This window comes from Pelophylax lessonae, assembly GCF_965119305.1.
Source record: "Pelophylax lessonae genome assembly, chromosome: 10".
Lineage (NCBI taxonomy): Eukaryota > Metazoa > Chordata > Amphibia > Anura > Ranidae > Pelophylax > Pelophylax lessonae.
Genome location: NC_138777.1, coordinates 44,819,135 through 44,842,352, shown reverse-complemented (window position 1 = coordinate 44,842,352; position 23,218 = coordinate 44,819,135). Strand labels below are relative to the sequence as shown.

The following is a 23,218-nucleotide window of genomic DNA, read 5'->3' as shown; positions in this document are numbered from 1 at the left end:
CTTCCAACATTTAAGTACAGGAAGCGGTAGTTACCGTTCCCTGTATAGATCTTTTCCTTTACCTTTTCCTAAGATTAGTCCCGATACCTCACAGGAATCGGATCTGATTGACCAGATAGGCCAAGTAACCTCTAGTCGGGTGACTTCGGTCCCTGAGGTTCAACCAGAAAAGATCACCTTGCCTGATAACTATCAGGTATCTGATAAATGTGTGGGAACAGAAAACGACCAGACTTTCTCGGATGGTCGGGGCCAGATAGCTCTAGGGACGCCTGGTTCAGATCCTATCAGCGCCAGTGGTCCTAGAAATTCTAGGCTGGCCTCTTCAAGCCGGCCTGGCCGACTTGGACATGTTAGTCGCAGACGTTCCGTGGGAACTTCGTCTCAGGGAGTGTCTGTAGTCTCTAGGACCTATTTACCTTCGTGCTTTACAGTCGCTGGTTTTAATGGCCTGGCCATTGAGACCCAAGTACTGAAGGACAGAGGTTTGTCTACTTCAGTCATTCCTACCCTTATTAAAGCAAGGAAAGCGACTTCCAGCAAGGTCTATTATCACACATGGAAGACTTACATTGCGTGGTGCGAATCTTTAGGATTTCCTCCACGTACCTATTCGGTGTCTCGAATATTGGCCTTTTTGCAACAAGGGGTTGAGCAGAAGCTAGCCTTGAGCACCATCAAGGGTCAAGTTTCAGCATTAGCAATCTTCTTTCAGAAACCTTTAGCTACCAAATCCTTGGTGCGGAATTTCATCCAGGGGGTGCGGCACCTGGCTCCTCCAGTCCGCGCGCCCTTACCGCCCTGGGATCTTAATTTGGTTTTGTCGGTTCTACAGAAACCTCCCTTTGAAAACATCAGGGAGATTCCCTTGCTTACTTTATCCCAGAAGGTGGCCTTCTTGGTGGCTATTACTTCTGCTCGCAGGGTGTCAGAACTGGCTGCATTATCATGCCAGTCCCCATACCTAGTGATTCATAGGGATAAGGTAGTACTTCATCCTAAGCCATCTTTTCTTCCTAAGGTGGTTTCAGATTTTCATCTGAATGAAGATATTGTACTACCTTCCTTGTGTCCTCAGCCCAAGCATCATCGGGAACATGCGTTGCATTCCTTGGATGTGGTTCGGGCAATCAGGGTATACCTGAAAGCTACGGAATCATTCCGTAAGACGGATTCACTTTTTGTGATCAGGGATGGCCCCAGAAAGGGTTTGCCTGCATCTGCCGCGACCATTGCCAAATGGATTAGACAAACGGTGGTACAGGCTAATTCTATTAAGGGTCAGAGTCCTCCGTTCCCTGTTAGGGCGCACTCCACTCGAGCGCTCAGTACTTCCTGGGCCTTTCGCCATCAGGCGTCAGTGGTCCAGGTATGTAAGGCGGCCACTTGGTCGTCGGTACATACCTTTACTAAATTCTATAAAATTGATGTGACGGCATCGGCGGATGCCTCATTTGGCCGCAAGGTTTTGCAGGCCGCAATTTGAGGAGACCGGTGGTCTACCTCGAGGGTTTTTTTCTGTTTGAAAATTGTTTTGTTGAGTCTCATCATTAAGGATGAGCATTGTAAACTTCTAGTTGGCACCGGTTGGGCCTTCTAGATTGGGATTTGATTTCCATTTTCCCACCCCTCAGTTGTGATACTGCTCTGGGACGTCCCGAAGGTGGTGTATCACCGAGGACTACGTCTGTCGATGAGCGCTAGAGAAAAATGGATTTTTGTAAAATCTTACCGTAAAATCCTTTTCTCTTAGCTCATCGACAGACGTAGTCCCCGCCCCTCTGTTTTGGAGTTGGGTTGGGTTAAATTCTCTAAGCACTGCTTTTTCACATAACTGATTTGCTGAGGCAGAGAGAGAGAGGATATACCCTCTGGGACTGCCCCTAGGGTGTGGCCAGAGCTTTTTAATTTCCTGTCTAGTCCTGCTCCTGCGGAGGTAACATAACCCGAAGGTGGTGTATCACAGAGGACTACGTCTGTCGATGAGCTAAGAGAAAAGGATTTTACGGTAAGATTTTACAAAAATCCATTTTTAAGTCCTTTTTTTCCCCACAAACAGAGCTTTCTTTTGGTGGTATTTGATCACCTGTTCGATTTTTACTTTTTGCGCTATAAACAAAAAAAGAGCGTTTATTTTGAAAAAATAACAATATTTTTCACATTTTTTTATATGAAATTCCCCCCCAAAAAAATGTAAAAATCAAATTTTTTTAAAATTTTTGGCCAATTTGTTTTATGCTACATATGTTTAGTAAAAAAAATCGCAATAAGCGTATTTTGATTGGTTTGTGCAAAAGTTATTGCGTTTACTAACTAAGGGAAAGATTTCTGTCATTTTTGGTGTTTTTTTTTTTAACGAGTAATGGCGGTGATCTGCGATTTTTTTTTTTTGCGGGACTGCGACATTGCGGCGGACAGATCGGACCCTTGACTGACATTTTTGACACTTTTGGGGGTACCAGTGACATTTCTACAGTAAGCAGTGCTATATATATGCACTGTTACTGTAAAAATTACACTGGCAGGGAAGGGGTTAATTTTATTGGAGAGGGAGGGGTTAATGTATGCCTGGTGCTTACTGACGTGTGGGGGGGGAGGTGACTGTGTGACAGAAGGACAGATCGGATGTCCAGCTATGCTGAACACTCCGATCTGTCAGTCCCTGTCACTATGGAGATCCGCCCGCTGTGTTTACACACAGCGGGCGGATCTCCAGACTCGATCCCCGACGATCGGGGCAGAGCAGCGGCAATCGCCGCTGCTCCTCCCTGGCCCGACTCCCGCTGTGAATGAACACAGCGGGAGCGAGCGCCGCCCACAAGGGGCGGAGTCCAGCGACGTAGGTCTACGTCGCTGGACGGGATCGCGGCACTTTGCCGCAGTAGCCTCCATGTGAGCGGGGCTAAAGTGGTTAAAGGCATGCTTCAGGTTGACAGTCATTTGAATGAAAAACATTGAAGAAGACATAATTTGTTAGAAAAGCACACTTTCTTTCTGCCAGTATTGTCAATGCTAACAGTACAGAACCTTTAAGTGTTAAAGAAACGGAGCAATAATCTGCCCTCTATAACTGCTATAAATGAAGGTAAAATTAAAAACAGAACAGCAAGGTAAGTAAGCTTGTTGTGATAACTGGCTAGCGGCAGCTGCGGCGCTATTTTCAAAATGTTATCTTACGCTCCTCTTGCTGCTTCTGAAAGTGATCAGTGGTTAATTAGCCGCTCGGACCGCTTTCATGAGAGAGCCAATCGCCGACTGGAAAATAAAAATAAAACTTTGGGGTAGTGGCCAATAGCTTTAGCCATAACCCCAGTAAACCACCTACAAGTCACAACATATGTATGTATATATATATATATATATATATATATATATATATATATATATGTATATACGTATGTATTGTGGTCAGCAAGTGGATATACAGCTCTTGGGGGTTGTTTAGATGCACCGATATGGTTTTTAAGGCCTTCTGCTTCACACAGACACAGAAGATAGCCAAGAAGAATAGGGTTTGCTATTTTTTTCTATTTTAGTAGGCAACTAGTCAGAGGTCTGATTGGCGAGGTATAAACGTGGATAATGTCCACTTTCAGTTAATTTGTAGGATTAGTAAAGCAGATTTAACAGAAGTTTCCCCAGGATGTGTCTTCTGTGTTCTTGAGTAATTTGCTATGATGCTCTTGTTGGCAAGTAATTGAAGCAATGTCAGGGCAGGGCAGCCATCACATACTGCAGCCCAAAATTCTTGTCTTGTCACACTCACATTTTAGCAGGTTGCATGCTGGACTCCACACACCATTGTTGATCTTTGTTCTCTTTCAGAGTGATGAGGAGTCGGAGATTTCCCTGGACAGCGCAGAGATCCCCATCTACCGCCAGCGATCGCTGCTACCGACTCAGCCGGTACGACGTACTCCGTTGCTCCACAACTTCCTGCACATGCTGTCATCCCGCTCCTCTGGAACACAAGCTGGAGAGCAGCCTCCTGTACAAGACTCTGCTACACCTTCACCGCCTCCTCCCCCTCCACCCCCTCCACCCGCAACAGAGAGCAACCAAAGGCTCTTATATTCTCGCATGCGGGAGCGGGCCCCTGGGGTCAGTGCTCCATGCTGCCAAGACCCCAATATGCTGTGCCTATGCATCCGCTGCTCCAGTGCACGGCTATCTTCGCCTCTGTTTCCCCACCCTGAAGCGCCTGGTGCTCCCTCTACTTCTTCAGGGCTGACCTCCACTTCCTATTCGCCAGTACAGACTGACCCCCAGCATTCTCTAGAACGTCAGCAGCACCAGTCCTCTGCCCAGCATGATCACGGACTTCTAAGCCGACCTTCTGCCTTTAGCAGTGTACACAGTAGTACAGCCGGTAACACACTGCGCAATCTGAGCCTAGGACCTACACGTCGCTCCCTTACAGGGCAGCTGTCCCGTTACCAGCAGCCTTCAACAGAGATGGCTGGTTCTGAGTGGACTCGCACTGTACTGAACATGGGATCCAGGCCGGAAACGGAACCCATGCCTCCTCCCAGAACAAGTGCTGCATCTGTAGGTTTTTTGTCTGTCTTGCGCCAACAGGAAGGAGAGTCCTCATCTGTATATACTTCAGCCACCGAAGGGAGAGGATTCTCAAGCACAGAGCAGGAGAGCCCAGGAGCTCAGCCACCTGTCCACCCCACCTCTGCCCGAACGGATCTGCAGTGTGACCTTAGGCGCTTTTTCCTTGAGTATGATAGGCTGCATGAGCTTGAACCCGGAGCATCAGGCACATCACAGGGACAGGCTCATGAGATGCTCAATAATAACCTAGAGCCTGAGCAGCCAGGCACCTCCCACCAGCCAAACCAGGCACACAGTGGCGAGAGCAGCTCCAACCAGCCCAGAGGACACTTGAATCGTTGCCGTGCATGCCACAATCTGCTGACCTTCAACAATGACACACTGCGCTGGGAAAGGACGCCACCAGCTTATCCTGAAGCAGCAGGCACAACATCCTGGCAAACTCCACCAGTCCCTTCACCCAGTTCTTTCCAAGCTGGCCTGACAGCTGGCAGCACAGAGCAGCCTGGGGCATCAGGGGTGGAAAGAACAGATATAGGAAGTGTGCCAGGTGCAAGTGCCCGTTTGGAACCTGGGACACCACAGGATGAGAGAACAGTGGGTGTAGTGTATAACCCTGAGACTGGTCACTGGGAACGGGTCTACAGTCAGCCTGCTACCGTCACCAGAGCGCCGAATGTATCCCAAGAAGCCTTACCGCAGGATCTGCCAGAGGAGAGCACAGAGGAGGATTCTTTGAGGAGGTAAGAAATAGGACAGAAGCTGCAAAAACAATGTTCTTTTAATTTATAATAATGTTATTTAGTCCAAACAGAGCAAAGCTTTTGTGTTTTATCTTTAATGTTCCTCACTGGAAGGCTGGTTATATTATGCCCTGTCTGCAATCAGACCAGGTTAGATGGATGTTATTGTACTTCTAAATAGATGCGATTCATTTTAACCAATGCATACAGGAGGTACGGGCAGACAGCTATACGGAGTCTGAAGGAGCCTGGCATTGCATCATGGGTGCAATTGCTTTCCAGGCTCCTGCAGGAAAAAAATCTTAAATGCACATTTTTGTTTTTACAGGAAATATGTACATTTCATTATTTTTATTTCAAAAAGGGAATCTCCACTTTTAAAAGCTGAACTCCAGACAAATGCTGAAATCCGCAGATAGATAAAATAACACATGGGAGCTGGTTTTACTTGCCAAAGCATTTGCATTTGTGTACACAGCCCCATAAAAACAGCACAGCCAGGTTGAGAACACCATGCACTTATAGGAAATACATTGGTGTCATCTCACCACCTAGATCAGGGGTGTTAAACTCAACTTCATTGAGGCCTGCATCAGCATTACGATTGCCCTCAAGGGGCCATTTGTATCTGTAATACTAGATGTCCAGAGTATCCCAATCCCCTTGCATTAAATGTCAATAGTCCCCCCCCCCCCCCCCCACATCAAAGTGCACCCCCTTACCTTGTTGCTGCTAGAAAGAAGCTGGGGACAGAGCTGGGAAGCAGAAAGTGCAGGGTCTGGAGTATGCCCAAAGGAGGAGGGCTAGAGCTCCAATGCAGCTCTAGTAGAGGTGCAAGGGCCACATAAAACGGCCTGGAGGGCCGTATTCGGCCCTCCGGCCTTGTGTTTGACACATGTGGCCTAGATTCTAAACAGCTGGGCAGCTCCCACCAGACAGAGTGGTGAGAGCAGCTCCTTGTGGCCCAGAGGACACATTCAGACTTGACTAGGGACAAAAAATGCCTATAAAAACGCTTGTAAAAACGCCTATAGAAAAACGCCTATAAAATAGCAACGCCTAGATGTGAACGTAGCCTAAATGGCAGCAAAGGACAACTGCCCTGTGCATGTGTGGCTGGCATAGTGTTCACTTCTAGCCCTAATAATGTCTTGTATAGGTAATATACTGTAAAAGGAAGGTGGAAGGGGTGAGCTCTTTGTTGAGGTATGGGCAAAATAAAAAAAATAACAGTCTGTTTCTATTTCTAGCATTCAAGTAGTTCTAAGGGCTACAGTTTTATACTTCAATGCATTCACAACATTAAGGCAAATAAGTCTCAGCAATGTTATGATCTCTTCTGCAACCAGACACCTGCTGTCATTTATGATGGTCATTAGGCCCAGGATCAATCAGCGCCACTCCCTGAATTTTCTGTATCCTTATAGTGGTTGTAAAGGCACAAGGTTTTTTACCTTCATGCATTCTATGCGTGAAGGCAAAAAAAAAACATTAGTGTGCAGCAGCCCCCCTAATGCTTTCCTGCGCTCCCTCTTGATACATAAGTGTCCACAAGAGCCTTGCTTCTCTGGGAACTCGCACTCCTGATTGGCTTTTCACAACCGAAGCTGCAATGGGTTCCGCTGCTGTCAATCACAGCCAGTGAGCCAATCGGGAAACTGAGGGGGCAGGCCCGACCTGCGGCACTGGAAGTGGTGCCTCCACAGCAAGCTGCTGGTACTGGATAAAAAAAAGTCCTAAGTTAACCATTAACCACTTTACGACCAGTCACTGTGCCTCTACTGCGGCACAGTTCCTCGTTATCGTCCAGCGACGTAGACCTACGTCGCTGGTATCCTCCCCTTGTGGGCGGCGCTCGCGTGCCGCCGGAGGCTCGCTCCCGCTGTTTTCAGTCACAGCGGGAGTCGGGCCAGGGGAGGAGCAGCGGCGATCGCCGCTGCTCTTCCCCGATCGTCGGGGAATCGAGTTTGGAGATCCGCCCGCTTGTGTAAACAGAGCGGGCGGTTCTCCTAAGTGACACAGTGACAGATTGCAGGGTTCAGCATAGCTGAACATGCGATCTGTCCCTGTGTCACTCAGTCACCTCCCCCCACACATGTCAGTAAGCACCAGGCATACATTAACCCCTCCAATAAAATTAACCCCTTCCCTGCCAGTGTCATTTTTACAGTAACAGTGCATATTTATAGCACTGATTACTGTAGTAATGTCACTGGTACCCACAAGTGTCAAAAATGTCAGTCAAGGGTCCGATCTGTCCACCGCAATGTCGCAGTCCCGCAAAACAAATCCCAGATTGCCGCCATTACTCGTTAAAAAAAAAAAAACACCAAAAATGACAAATCTTTCCCTTAGTAAACGCAATAACTTTTGCGCAAACCAATCAAAATCCTGTGATTTTTTTTTTACCAAACATGGGTAGCAGAAAACAAATTGGCCAAAAATTTAAAAAAAATTTGATTTTTAAATTTTTTTTGGGGGGGAATTTCATATAAAAAAATGGGAAAAATATTGTTAATTTTCTCAAAATTTACTCTCTTTTTTTGTTTATAGCGCAAAAAGTAAAAATCTCACAGGTGATCAAATACCACCAAAGAAAGCTCTGTTTGTGGGGAAAAAAGGACGTAAATTTTGTTTGGGTACGGCGTCGCATGACCGCGCAATTGTCAGTTAAAGTCGCACAGTGCCGAATCGCAACAAGTGGCCCAGCCCAAGACAGCAAAATCCTCCGGTGGTAAAGTGGTTAAATAGTTGGAACAGGAAGACTTCCTCCCTTAAAATGAATTCAGTCGGCTGACACAGGGCTTCCTTTCCTCTTCCAGCAGCTAAATGGAGTGAGAGGCAGGTATGCTCTGCTGGGGACAGGGCAAAAATGTCTACCCGATCAGTTTAAGCATGACCCCCACCTTGGTCCTGTCAATAAGGCACTCCAATCCAAACTCTGGGATTTGGAGAGAGCAGGCAGTTCCCCATCTTGACAAAGCTAAAAATGGAAGATAATTCTGGTGCTTTCTATCTTCCTGGTAATATAGAATGGTTTCTATCCAGTACCTGTTTTGTTTAAAAGAAAATGAATATAAAAATCGTTTCCTGCTCTTTGAATTATGATCAGCATTCTCTGTGTTTCCACTTGGTGGTGCTGGTGGACCGCACAGTAACACTGTAGAATGCTTATAGGAGCTCCGAGCCTAAATATACTCAGTATATGAGCAGACAGCAAATAGCGCAGAGACGCTCACAGGTGAAACAGCCATCTTATATTCTCAGTCTGCACGCCTCACTGACTTCATAAGTTTTCTGGAGGACTGACAGCCTGAATTTAGTTCCAAAAACTATCCATTTTCTTTAAGGGCCATTTCACACCAAACAAACGCAGTCCAAATGTGTTCCGGATGCTTTTCTGCATGTGTGTTTTTGAGTTGTTCCTGTGCATTCCCCCCCCCCCCTCTTTTCCTTAACCTTAAATAAGAACATGTGTGTTTTTAAGTGCGTTTTTGGTGCATTCCAGTGCAGTCCAGTGCACAAAAAATGCATGTTCTACTTTTTTTTTTTTACTGGAACTGACTGAACTAGTTTGAAAACCATATAACCTACTATATATGCATTTTTGATGCAGAAAAAAAGGAATGGACTGCATGTGGTGTGAACTGGCTGTAATTGCAGAAAACTAGGCACATATTACAACATTATGAAAAACTCTACTTTTTATATGGCATACCAATGCCCCATCTATTGATTGTTTAAAGTGCAGCACAGCCTGAATGAGATCACGGATCTGTCTGTCTTGTTATTTGATGTACCCTTTAAAGCCTAAAGTAAAACGAGTAATGGTCTAGGATGGGTATCAATAGGTTCAAACACTGTAAAGTCTAGAATGAACCTGACCAGGTTGCTGCACAAAAGTTTGAAACAGAGCTTCTCTTTTATTTATTTTGGCAATCCTCTTTTATTAATGCAGACGTTATTTATATCCTTATAGATTCGCTTTAAAGAGGAAGTAAACCCTCCTCTACAACTTGTACCTATAGGTAAGCCTATGATAAGGCTTACCTATAGGTACTGTAAATATCTCCTAAACATGTACCGTTTAGGAGATATTTACCTTACATGCAGCCAGTGACGTCACTGGCGCATGCGCTCTGAAGGAACGGCCGATCGTGCCGTTCCTTCAGAGTCCCGTGCCGTGACTGTCGGCTCCCGCGCGCGGGAGTGACGTCATCGTGGCTCCGGCCAATCAGATGGCCGGATGCCGCGATCCCGGAAGACGGGCGACTGGACATGTCGCCCGTCATAGAGGTGAGTGAGCGGCTCGTTCTAAGGTAAGTATTGCATAATGAGCTAGTATGCGATGCATACTAGCTCATTATGTCTTTCTCTTACAGGGTGTAAAAAAAACCCCAAAAAAAACCAAACGAGTTTACAACCTCTTTAACTATTTTACTGCCTGGTTCGTTCTCCATATGGACCTACAGCACTGCTTGCTGCTGGCCAGGGTCGTATGCCGTACGGACCTGATCTCTCCCCCTCCTATAAGCTCATGGTCACTTCAATGGCCATAAACGTATAACAGAATTGTTCAGCAGACTTTGTTGTACAATTCTGTAACTCTGATCAGCGGATTACAATAAAAAATTAAAGTAAAAAAAAAAAAAATTCAGGCAGACTCATGTGTCATGCAGATCCGCCTGCTCAGCGGGGATCTCTCTGCTGATCCCCCACTGGCAGGCAGATGACACATCCGCATCCACTCTGCTATTGCAGAGTTGACACAGACGCAGCCCGCTGTTCTCTATGGGGCAGTTGGATGGAAATGGACCGCTTGTCCATTTCCATCTGATATCATCCGATCTACTATAGATAGATGGGGAATGGGATCCCCAGCCATCTGTGTTTAGTGGATCGGATGCAGTTGGGTGTAAACAGACACGTCCTGTTACACCAGCCTCTATATAGAAAACAGTGCCTGAAAAATGGACAGACCGATCCGATTGGTCTGCTTTTGTGAAAGGGGACTAATGCCCCATACACACGTGCAGATTATCTGCAGACTTTTGTCTGCAGACTTACCAAAACCATATAATATGAGGTCAAACCTAAACACTTTCAATTTGTATGCAATCCGGCAGGCCCTTGCACTACATAGAAAAGGTAAGTCTGCAGACAAAAGTCTGCAGATAATCTGCACGTGTGTACGGGGCATAAGGCCTTGTTCACACAGGGCATACACGGCGTACCTTTACAGGGATGCACAGGTGTTCCATGCATCTCTGTGCAGGCAGTCCCATTGAGGTCATTTGGGATCTAGCAACTGCATAAACAGAGCCGTTGCTCCCAATTTGACATCCATGTAGGTCCACGTGCATGTCCCTGAGCTCACACTGTCTGCGTTCGGCGGCATACACTCACGCGGATGTCAGATTGGGAACAGCAGCAACAAACTGAAAGCCGTAAGTGAAGAAGGAAAACCTCCAGATTTTTAGAGAAATCTTTGGGTACATCCCATTTTCACTATTACTCAAAAAGGCGCAATTTAAAACTTACAGATATTTATTTATTAACTCACAGGTTTAGCTTTTATATTTAGAAGGAATTTTGTAAAATTTGCTGTGTTTGTATCTGCTAATAATGATTTTAGTGCATTTCTAGCGAAAAAAATGTTTTGTTAAACATTTGCCCAAATATCGCGGGACCTTACAAATCAGTAGCACCTTCCATTTATTCTAGTGGCCCTTTTTGCTTTCAGAAAATGTATAGTTTGGGGGGTCTTTTGAAAACTCTGAAAGCTCAAAGTTAAAAATTATTTATAGTTTTGTGTACATTCAGTTTTCACCATTTTGCAAAAAAGTGCAATTTTAAAATTTACAAATTTGTTATTTATTAACTCAATACAGGTTAAGCTTTTATATTTAGAAGGAATTTAGCAGGAATTTTGTAAAATTTGCTGGGTTTGTATCGAATTATAATTTTGTGTATTTTTAGCGAAAATATTGCTTTGGTAAACAGTTGCACAAATATTGTGGGGCCTTTAAAATCAGTAGCACCTTCCTTTTATTCTACTAATCCTATGCTTTCTGAAAATATTTGGTTTGGGGGGTCTTTAACAAACCCTGGAACAATGAAAACCTTCATATTTTTAGAGAAATGTGGTATTTTACATTTTTGCGTATGTTCAATTTTTACCATTTTGTAAAAAGACGTAATTTAAAAATTACAAATATTTGTTTTTAACTCAATACAGGTTAAGCTTTTATATTTAGTAGGAATGTAGCAGGAATTTTGTAAAATGTGCTTTGATTATATCTGCTAAAAAATGATTTTAGAGAATTTTTTTTGCGAATATATTATTTTGATAAACATTTGCGCAATCATTGCAGGGCATTAAAATCAGTAGCACCTTTTTATTCTACAGGTCATGTGCTTTCAGAAAATATATGGTTTTGGATTCTTAAACTCCGAAAACTCTAAGGGAACAATGAAAACCTCTAGATATTTAGAGAAAATTGGATATTTTCATTTTTGAGTGTTCTATTTTCACCATTTTGCAAAAAGGCGCAATCTAAAATTTACAAATAGATGATATTTATAAACTCAATACAGGTTAGCTTTTATATTTAATAGGAATTTTGTAAAATGTGCTGTGTTTTTATTGGCTAATAATGGTTTTAATGTATTTTTAGCGAATATCATTGTGCCCTAAAAATCAGTAGCATCGTATTTGTATTCTACTGGTCATGTGCTTTCAGAAAATATATGATTTGGGGGGACTGAAATCTGTAAGGAAAAAAAAAAGGCTTCGGATAAATTGCAAAAATGGCCTTTGCCAGCTAAGTTTCGAAGTGGAGCACAGGGCCTGGCAGCGAAAGGGTTAAAGTGTCAATAAACCCACATCATTAAAAACTATCAATAAATGGTGTATTACATGCTGGTCATACTCAGTCACTATGGGATTTGTTTTCCATGTTCTGCAAAAAAACCTGATTGATCCTTCTGTTCTCTTTCTCCATCTTCTGTTTATGTCCCCCACTGCAGTTGGGGATTTTGCAGAGCAGTGTTGGCAGCACTGCACATGCTCAGTTTTCAGTGAGTTCCTATGCTGAGCATTTCTTCCTTATCACATCTGAGCAGCCCATGTGACTATAGAGTCAAAAATGTGGGCGTATACACAGTGATAAATTACAGCCCCCTCCCTCCTCCATGCTCACTAACCAGCTAAACACAATGGGGCAGGATATTACATCTTGATTGATGAAGGCTTCACCTCCTCCTTATTCTAAGACACAGGCTGGAGGGGTGTGACTGGCAGAAATATGCCCACACCATGTTCTCATGCCAGAAAAAATGTATATATTTATATGACAATTTAAAATAGTTTAAAGATTTTGATTATTTGTTTTTACTCTGTATCCCAAAAGCTGTTTTTTTTTTTCTTTTGAACATGTGACCAGCAGCAGAGAACTAGAAGCCCCTCCTGCTTATTTTTCCCTGCAGACAGGCTGGGAAAGATCTGGGTCATGTGACGGCTGTATATCCATTAGGAAAAATGGTACTTGGATATTTTCTTTAAAATAATTACAGTGCCATCATCCACACAAAGAAAGATAGAGGATAATTGTGGCCTGGAGCAGCATTTATAAGCATGTGTCTCCATCCCTAAATCATGACATGAATGATGCCATGACATCAAAGTAGTAAAAATCAATACATATGATTACAAATTTATTAGTCCAATTTTAAACTGATAGCGACTGAATACATATACAGTGCCTTGCGAAAGTATTCGGCCCCCTTGAACTTTTGCCACATTTCAGGCTTCAAACATAAAGATATAAAACTGTAATTTTTTGAGAAGAATCAACAAGTGAGACACAATCATGAAGTGGAATGAAATTTATTTGATATTTCAAACTTTAACAAATAAAAAACTGAAAAATTGGGCGTGCAAAACTATTCAGCCCCTTTACTTTCAGTGCAGCAAACTTTCTCCAGAAGTTCAGTGAGGATTTCTGAATGATCCAATGTTGACCTAAATGACTAATGATGATAAATAGAATCCACCTGTGTGTAATCAAGTCTCAGAGGTCCTTTTAAAGCGCAGAGAGCATCATGAAGAACAAGGCACTGTGCAAGCGATAATAATGAAATGGAAGGAGTATCAGACCACTGCAAATCTACGAAGACCTGGCCGTCCCTCAACTTTCAGCTCATACAAGGAGAAGACTGATCAGATGAAACAAAATACCAACTTTTTGGCAACAATGCAAAACGTTATGTTTGGCGTAAAAGCAACACAGCTCATCACCCTGAACACACCATCACCACTTTCAAACATGGTGGTGGCAGCATCATGGTTTGGGCCTGCTTTTCTTCAGCAGGGACAGGGAAGATGGTTAAAATTGATGGGGAGATGGATGGAGCCAAATACAGGACCATTCTGGAAGAAAACCTGATGGAGTCTGCAAAAGACCTGAGACTGGGACGGAGATTTGTCTTCAAACAAGACAATGATCCAAAACATAAAGCAAAATCTACAATGGAATGGTTCACAAATAAACATATCCAGGTGTTAGAATGGCCAAGTCAAAGTCCAGACCTGAATCCAATCGAGAATCTGTGGAAAGAACTGAAAACCGCTGTTCACAAACGCTCTCCATCCAACCTCACTGAGCTCGAGCTGTTTTGCAAGGAGGAATGGGCAAAAATTTCAATCTCTCGATGTGCAAAACTGATAGACATACCCCAAGCGACTTACAGCTGTAATCGCAGCAAAAGGCGGCGCTACAAAGTATTAACTTAACGGGGCTGAATAATTTTGCACACCCAATTTTTCAGTTTTTTATTTGTTAAAGTTTGAAATATCCAATAAATTTCGTTCCACTTCATGATTGTGTCCCACTTGTTGATTCTTCACAAAAAATTATAGTTTTTTATATCTTTGTTTGAAGCCTGAAATGTGGCAAAAGGACGCAAAGTTCAAGGGGGCCGAATACTTTCGCAAGGCACTGTATAATGCTGTAGGACTGATGAGTAGCAGAAATACAATTTCCACGTGTATAGATTGCAACAAATTCATTCATAGTATAAATAAATTGAAATGTGGTGTCCAAAGATGGGATACTGTAAATTATACAGTGTGTGTTTAGTATGACTTTACGCTCTGCTGATTGTTAATATGCCTTGATGTATACTTGTGGTATAGCCTAGTATGTTATACTGACACTTAGAATGTAGAACTGATCTCTCCAAGTGCCCTTGCGTCACGCTTAATTTATTCCTAAAGCTCTCTTGATGCTCCAAAGCCCAAGAAGCTCCATTATGCAATTTGCAAGCAGAGTTTGCATGGTCACACACTGGTCTGCACCCCCTCCTTGTTGGCCAATAAGGCTGTCAATCACAGTAGCCTGTGGTTAGGTCTAGGCTGGAGTGTGAACCAAACACCAGATGAAAGATTCCTTCAAAATCCATAGAGCACATACTATGCTTCAGTAGGCACTTAGTCTTAAGTTCCGGTTCACATATACGCAATGCGGAAACCCTGTGAATCCACTGCGGGTTCCCACATCATATTCAATTCGCAGGCAGTTCACACTGCCATATGCAAATCGCTGGGGGGTGTCAATACTAAGTTAATGACCCCCCCAGATCAGTACGCATATCGCAGTGCGAACTGTCAGTTTGAACATGAATCGGATGGCATTGGTGTGAACCACCATGCGAACCGATTATGCTGTGGACCCAAAAAAGGGTCCTGTGCATGTTGCGTCCGCATCCGTTTTGAATTCAGCCATACAATCTGTATGGCTGAATTCGTATCGCACAGACATTGCATGTGATTCTCAGAGCAGTGCGCTCCGAATCACATGCGATGTCTGCCATTGCACTGATCTGAAGCGGGACTAATCTGTCCTTACTGTCCTGCCATAGTAATGTACATATAAGAGATTTGTTTAGATACCCAGACCGTATTTTTGTTTTGATGAATGCAGATACTGTACTTGATGACATTTGAACCCAGAACCCCAATGCTGAAAAGCATCATGCACTTCACCACCATGTTTTTTTTTTTCTAGGCAAATCTGTTGCAGATCAGACATCTCCATTGTGAGTTGAATGAAGAAAATAAAACCTTTACATATATAGCCGTACCTACTGTACTGTATGAGTAAAGGGACAGTAAGAAGTTCAGCCCTTATCTGGGTGCAGCAGTTCTATATATAGGTGGCCTAGCTTTATAAATATATATATATATAGAATATTATTATATAGGTGACCTAGCTTTATATATATATATATATATATATATATATATATATATATATATATGTATGTATATGTGTGGCCTAGCTTTATATATTACATAGGTGGCCTAGTTTTATATAAAAATGTGTGTGTGTGTGTGTATGTGTATATGTATATATATATATATATATATATATATATATATATATATATATATGTGTGTGTGTATGTGTATATATATATATATATATATATATATATATATATATATATATATATATATATATATATATATATATATATATATATATATATATATACATACATACACACACACACACACACACACACACACACACACACACACACACACACACACACACACACACACACACGTGTGTGTGTGTGTGTGTATAGATGTGCATTGTATATCCACTTCCCGTCGCTGCACTGCCTTTTTTCGTCGGCAGTGTGGCTCTCCCAGGCAAAATCACATAAATAGGCGTCATCTGCCTGGGAGGCCACTAGTGGGCAAGTGCAGGCCCGCCGGAGACACGCTCCCGCCCCCGATCGTCGGCGGGGAAGCCAGTGCGGGTGCCAGGTGGCTCCGATGGCCGTCTGACACCGGCGATCTCCCCCCCGCTGACAGAGGAGGACGGTCGGCTGAACACAGCCGTCTGTCCTTCTCCCTGACATGATCACAGAGACCATGCGATCCTGCTATATAGAATCGCATGTCTCTATGGTCATTTCAAAAACCTAACCCCCCCACAGTTAGAATCACTCCCCGAGGCTCACACTTAACCCCTTGGTCACCCACACCCCTTCCCTGCCAATGGCATTATTACTGTAACAGTGCATATTTTTTAGCACTGATTACTGTAGTAATGTCACTGGTACCCCCAAAAGTGTCAAAAATGTCAGTTAGGGGTCCGATCTGTCCACCGCAATGTCACAGCCCCGCAAAAAATCGCAGATCGCCGCCATTACTAGTAAAAAAACTAACAAAAAACAATAAAAATGACATAAATCTTTCCCGTAGTAAGTAAATGCAAAAACTTTTGCTCAAACCAATGTAAATATGCTTATTGCAATTATTTTTTTTTTTGTTTTACCAAAAATATGTAGCAGAAAACGGATTGGCCTAAAATGTTAATTTTTTGATTTTAAAATTTTTTTGGGGGGGAAATGTAATATAGCAGACTGTGAAAAATATTGTTTTTTTTTTTCTTCTTCAAAATTGTCGCTCTTTTTTTTGTTTATAGCGCAAAAAATAAAAATCGCACAGGTGATCAAATACCACCAAAAGAAAGCTCTATTTGTGGGAAAAAAGGACATCAATTTCGTTTGGGTACAGCGTCGCACGACCGCGCAATTGTCCATTAAAGTAACGCAGTGCCGAATCGCAAAATAGGGCCTGGTCATTAAGCAGCCAAATCCTCCAGGGCTAAAGTGGTTAATCTCTGTGAATCACCTGAGGCCAGTCACTTCAGTGGGCATATGTAAGAGTTTATAACCACCTTAGACCATTGACACACTTTTCAGACGTCATATTTTTTTGAAGGAATTGCAAAATAGGGCCTGGTCATTAAGCAGCAAAATCTTCCGGTCTTAAAGTGGATATAGATATATATAGATATATATAGATATATATATATATATATATATATATATAGTGTGTCTGTGTGTGTATATATGCATATATATATGTATATGTATCCCACTCTCTCCCTCCAGCTGTGGATGTGAATGTTGTGTAATCACACCAGCACCAGCTGGCTATAGAGGATGCTTGCTCCCATGATGAATCTTTCCAAACTGACATATAGAAAGCTGCAGGGTGTGATTTGCTGCAGGCATTCATTTGGATATAACAATTGGAGGCATACGATACATGTTCAGCGTTGACACAAAAACTGTTCTTAATAACACATTGCAAAAGTCAGGACCCCACAGTGAGAGATGAGCCTATAGAGGAGATGAGACCTGTTCCCTGACAGAGATGGAAAATGAGAGGTTTCACATACATCACAGATTGGAGGTCCTAGGTTAATTATCTCTGTTCCGGTTAATGACTCAGCTATTGCATGCTTAATGAGCTGGGGATGGTTGACTGATACTGTTGGTGGTGCATCATATTATGCGTGCGTACAGGTGGAGGGGAGTTTGCTTAGTGTAATGGGAGCTGCTCATCTGAATGTAATCTATAGATAGCAGAAGCAGATTTGGTAGTGTGCCCATGTTTTATTGTATCATTCGATCTGGGGATCAGTAGGCACTAACACTGCTGCATAGATGAAGTCTTCAAATGTACCTATAAGAGCCAGTGGAACCAAGGAGATGGAGAGAAGGGAAGGAGAGCAGTGCCCTTTTTTGATCGGCAATTATTGCATTTTTGCCATCTCGTGTTCAAACCCCAACTTCAGGCCCGTCAATTATTAAAGCCAGGCTGTAAAGCTCAGACATAAAATATGAACAAAGCCTATCCCTCTAGTGTGTACTTGTCTCAATTAAGAGCACTGTGTCCTTTGTCTGCTGCCTCCTTCCTCTATCAGCATGAATCATTTTGGACAAGTTTTCCTGACGCCAAGAGAAAAATGGTAACAGAGGGAGCTCCAGCACACAGCTTGCGATTGACAGCTTCAGCTCTGTTTCTATGGATTAGGGGGGTGTGTCCCCCTTCCCTCCAATTGCCTCTCAGAGTTCTCATCACTGAGCTATACAGAGTGTAATTTTAGCTCTCCACCCCCTTTTTTTTTTTTTTTTTCCCCTTCCTGACAGCTCAGACAAGCTGTATAAATTCTGGACTTTGGCTGTAGAGAAGAGAGAGAAAAGAGACTGCAGATAAAAAGGTACTACCTATGTAAGAGGATCACCTGAGGCCAGTCACTAAACGGGGTTTATGTAGGGTAAATGTACAACCAATTTAAGCATATATTGCTAATATGTATTCTTGTATCTCGGTATGCGTTGTGTATTTCATCCAGATCTGTGCCGCAGTCCAGCATATTAAGCTTTGTCTTTGTGCAGGAACTTCTTGTGATCAGACCGGTCACCCCCATACTCTCTCCTTGTGTAGGGTGACTGGTCTTGTATCCACCCCCTCCTTTAGTTTTTCGCAGGCAGCCAGTAGTGGACAGACCTTCTGGATTCCTCTCACAGTTATGCTGTTGGCACAGTCTATGCACAACACACTGATGATGTCACTGTTACTATTAGAAGGTTGTTTCTCGGTTTGCAAAGTCAATGTATGCACACAAAGTGGGTTTTATATCCTTTCGATCAGCTAGAACATTGTAATCTCCCACCGTAACCTATCAAGGCATGGACTACATGGGACCTCTGAAGGTATGCTGTGGTATCTGACACCAAGCTGTCAGTAACAAGTCCTATAAGTTGTGTGGTGGGGCTTCCATGGAACAGACTTGTTTTTCCAGCACATTCCACGGATGCTCAGTTGAATTGGGATCTGGAGAATTTGGAGGCCAAGTCAACACACGTCATACCCATTTTTCCTAAAAAATTCTTGAATTCATCAGACCAGGCCACCTTCTTCATTTGTGGTCTAGTTCTGATGCTCACCATACACAACAAACTGCAATGTGATGTGTTCAGACACCTTTCTATCAGATCCAGTAATAACTTTTTCATCAATTTAAGCTTTTCTAATGAATCGAACTACATGGGCCAGCTCTGGTTATCCCTGTGCATCAATGAGCCTTTGTTGCCCATGACCCTGATGCTGGTTTGTCAGATTTTCTTCCTTTTGACCACTTGGGTTACATCCTGACTACTCTAGACCGGGAACATCCCACAAGAACTGCAGTTTTGGAGTTGCTCCGACCCTGTCGTCTAGTAATTACAATTTGGTCTTTGTCAGTCACTCAAATCCTTAAGCCTCGTACACACGCAACGATTATCGGCCGACTTTTGTCCAGTGTTGTTGTGTTGGTTGAAATGTGCTCTAGACTGCACACATTTTCTCGGCCAACAAAAATCTACTTCAGAAGTGATGTCATGTGCTGGTTTACTTTCCGTGTGTTTTTTCATCTCTGAGCATGCCCAGTCTTGCTCATCAGATTTTTGTCTGACGAAATCTGTACTGACTGACGGAAAATCGGCCGTGGTGACGGCCAACAAAAATTTTATAGCCTGCACACCAGATTTTATTCGGCCGAAAAGTCGGAGTCGGTTGTCGAAAGCATCATACTAACAAGCCGAAAATCGCCCGATCTGACGTTGGCCGAAAATTCACGGCCAACTATCGATGCGTGTGTACGGGGCATTAGTGCCGGTTCACACTAGTACAACTTGTCAGGCGACTTGTCAGCCTGACAAGTCGTGGACCGTCGCGGTCCATTGTGTAGTACAGGAACGGTTCTAATAGGAGTGACACAAGTCGCTCTGACTTGGAAAAAGGTTCCTGTACTACTTCGGGGCGTCCTGGAGCGACTTGCATAGACATTCATTTTATGAAGTCCATGCAAGTCGCGCCGAAGTCGTGCCACTGCAGTGTGAACCGGTGTTCCGTGAGAATTACCTACCCCGTGAGAAAAACCTACCCTCGTCACTTCCGGTGCACGGCAGTGTGTGTAACGCGGCGGTTACATTAAAACAGCTGTGCTGCAATATGAGTCATCTCCGCTCCTATCCCTGTCACTTCCCTGATCTCGGCAACTAAATATTAAAGCGGCGGCGGCGGGTGTATGAAAAAATAAATAAATAGAGCCGAGAGCCGCTTTTATATATACTAGCCAAGATCAGGGAAGTGACAGGGACAGGAGCGGAGATGACTCTCATATTGCAGCACAGCTGTTTTATGTAACCGCCGCGTGGGTAGGTTTTTTTCACGGTACACCGTGATCTTTTCATACTAGTGCGCATGCGCTCTAGTCAGCTCCTCAGCTGTTCCATTAGGTATCCGGGGCTGTGAGCATGCTGCGCTGCTCAGCTGTTCCTGGCCGTAAGTGACGAGGGTAGGTTTTTCTCACAGGGTAGGTAATTCTCACAGAACACCGGCACTTACACTTGCCCGTTTTTATTATTTTTTTTTTTTCTTCTTTCAACACAATAACTTCAGAGACAACATGTTCACTTGCTGCTTAATAAATCCCACCCACTTCCAGATGTCATTCTAACGAGGTTATTGTTTTTCACTTTACCTGTCAGTGGTCATAATGTTATAGCTGGACAGGGCAAATTTTATTTATTTTGTACTTGACATCCTGCTTTACATTTTTATAGCTTTAATAGTTTATTTTAATTTAATAAACTGTTAGATTGATTATTCAAGTCTAAACGGCCACTGTGCTGCTGCCAGAGTTTATAGCGCCAACCGCGCTTTTGGCTCCCAGCTGAATGGGAACAGAAAACATTATTACAGAAAACATTTCCAGGATTGTCCCTCTGCTCCTGCTCTGCCTCTGCTTCTACCATCTCCTTTGCCATTCACAAAACACAGCCGCTGTGTCATCACATGCACCAATGCACTGCTGACACGACATAGCATGTCAAGTGCAAGCCTGTTGGTCTTCTGGGTTCCCTATCTCCTTGGAAGCACTAATATGCACATTTTCACCAGATTTTCTAGTGGAGTGCCTGGCCCTGCCTCTGAAGTCACAATATTCGCCTGTCACACAGATGGTCAGCCTCACTGGCCAATAGTGAGGCTCAGGAAGCTGTAGGGCTGAAGCCATGGCGGTCTGACGTGACTTAGAGATACCTGCTATTATTTCCATCGGATGCTTAGGTGTGTTTTTTTCTACTTCAGTAGATCTTTTCAACCAGTAATGTTCCATAAGTGGTGGAAAATTAAAGGATTTATGGCCAAAGATTTCGTTTTTGGCCATACTTCACAGGAATGCACTTGTGTTCTCCTGTGACCCAGGAATGCATGCTGTTGGCCTACATCAGACTCTAGAAGGATCCCATCAATAATTTCAGGCTCCACGCAGATGCCTGACTGGCATATGGCTCAGCCTCTCAATAAAAAACGAAGAGCCTAAGCCAGCCGCTTCCAAGCACGGCGCTACAGTGAGCACTGGAGGGGCAGAGCAGAAATCCGCTGACTGACAGTCACCTTTCTCTGCTCAGAGCAAACAGGGAACTGAGCAATCAGCGGTCATGTGATTGCTCAGTTCTCAGACTTGAAGCCAGTGGGGGATAGCTGCAGCGTCAACACCAATCCTTTTTTTTTTGTTTTAGAATCCCACGCTATTTTAATGTAGAAAATATGACTTTTCCTTTTCGAATTATATCTAATAAGCCTCTCTGTTGAGGCACTCTGGTGTAAATAAAATCTTTTCTGTAATTTCTTTTGGCAAAGCTGTTAAGATCTTTAAATATAACACTTTGTGCTTTTTAATTTTTTATTTTTTTAATACTCCTGCTGATAACGAGTGGAGCCCTCGAATTCCCATTGTTATGAACTGTACTGTCTTGCCCTCACGTTGTAAAGCCCTGCGCAAACTGTTGACGCTATATAAATCCCGTGTAAGGCTTCTTTCACACGGCCGCTCGGCTGCTTTAGTCCGCTGCGGGACTTTTTTTTTTTTTTTTTCACGGAGCGGATGACATTTGTGTCATCCGCTCCGTGTGCCCGCATATCATCCCATCCGTTTGCGGATGATATGCGGACATAATGTAAGTCTATGGCATTGCGGATGTCAGCGGATGACACCGCTGACATCCGATTTTCCTTCCTTTCCGTTTTTTACACGGATGAAAAAATAGGGTTCCGTTCCAAAAAACGGAACAGAACTGAAAGGAGGAAAATCGGGTGTCAGCGGATGGTATTCCGCTGACATCCGCAGTGCCATTCACTTACATTATGTCCGCAAATCATCCGCAAAAAAAATAGGATGATTTGCGGACACACGGAGCGGCCGTGTGAAAGGACCCTAAGAATTAATAATTATCTTGCTGAGTCTCCGCTCCTTCCTGTCTACATGCTTTTCCGCTTCAACTGAATATCCTAGTTCATGACCAGGTTCCTAATGGTGACAATGGTGGAAAATGCCTCCACAAAGTGCATCAGCATGGCCATTTCTAGCCTCCATCAGGGCCATGGGTGCAAACACAGCAGCACAATTGGTAGACAGTTGTAATCTCATAAGAGAAAGTTCCTGAACAAGGACCTTTGCAGAAGGTTGTATTCCTATAAAAGTTGCAAATAGGAAGAGATTGATAACACATTTTTAGAAATATATGTATATATATATATATTTCATATATTGCTTTGTACTTTCACATCAGTCCCTGCCTTCAAGGAGTTTACAATCCAAGATTCCTACCTTACATACATACATACATACATACATACATACATACATGTACTAGGGGGCAATTTAGCCCTGATTTACACCTATGCAATTTGTTTAGCGTTTTTGCACATTTCACTGTTTTTTCACATTTCCCTTTTCAAGTGCAACAATACTCAGCATCAAGAACCCCCCCCCTTTTTTTTGTGGCTGTTCACATCTCTTTGCACAGTCATCTAAACGGGCTTTTCTCGAGTTAATGTCATATGTTTTTGGCCCCATAGACTTTTTAATGGAAGCATCTATAGATGCACGACACAAGCATTTTCACTTTTTTTTTGCACCTGGACAACTGTTCTCCTCTGTTCTCTTCCTCTTCCTCTCACAGAATAAAAATGCCAGAGCTTGCGTACATGTTCA

General features: G+C 43.3%; 1 protein-coding gene across 3 annotated transcripts in view; it reads left to right on the top strand.

Annotated features, from left to right (window-relative positions):
• AMBRA1 (autophagy and beclin 1 regulator 1) overlaps positions 1-23,218 on the top strand; it is a 226,914-nt gene that overhangs the window by 61,612 nt on the left and 142,084 nt on the right. For all 3 annotated transcript variants that reach the window (XM_082271116.1, XM_082271115.1, XM_082271117.1), the window contains exon 7: positions 3,826-5,303. In XM_082271116.1, coding sequence (XP_082127242.1) covers positions 3,826-5,303 — 1,478 coding nt within the window. The remainder of the gene's footprint in view (positions 1-3,825; positions 5,304-23,218) is intronic.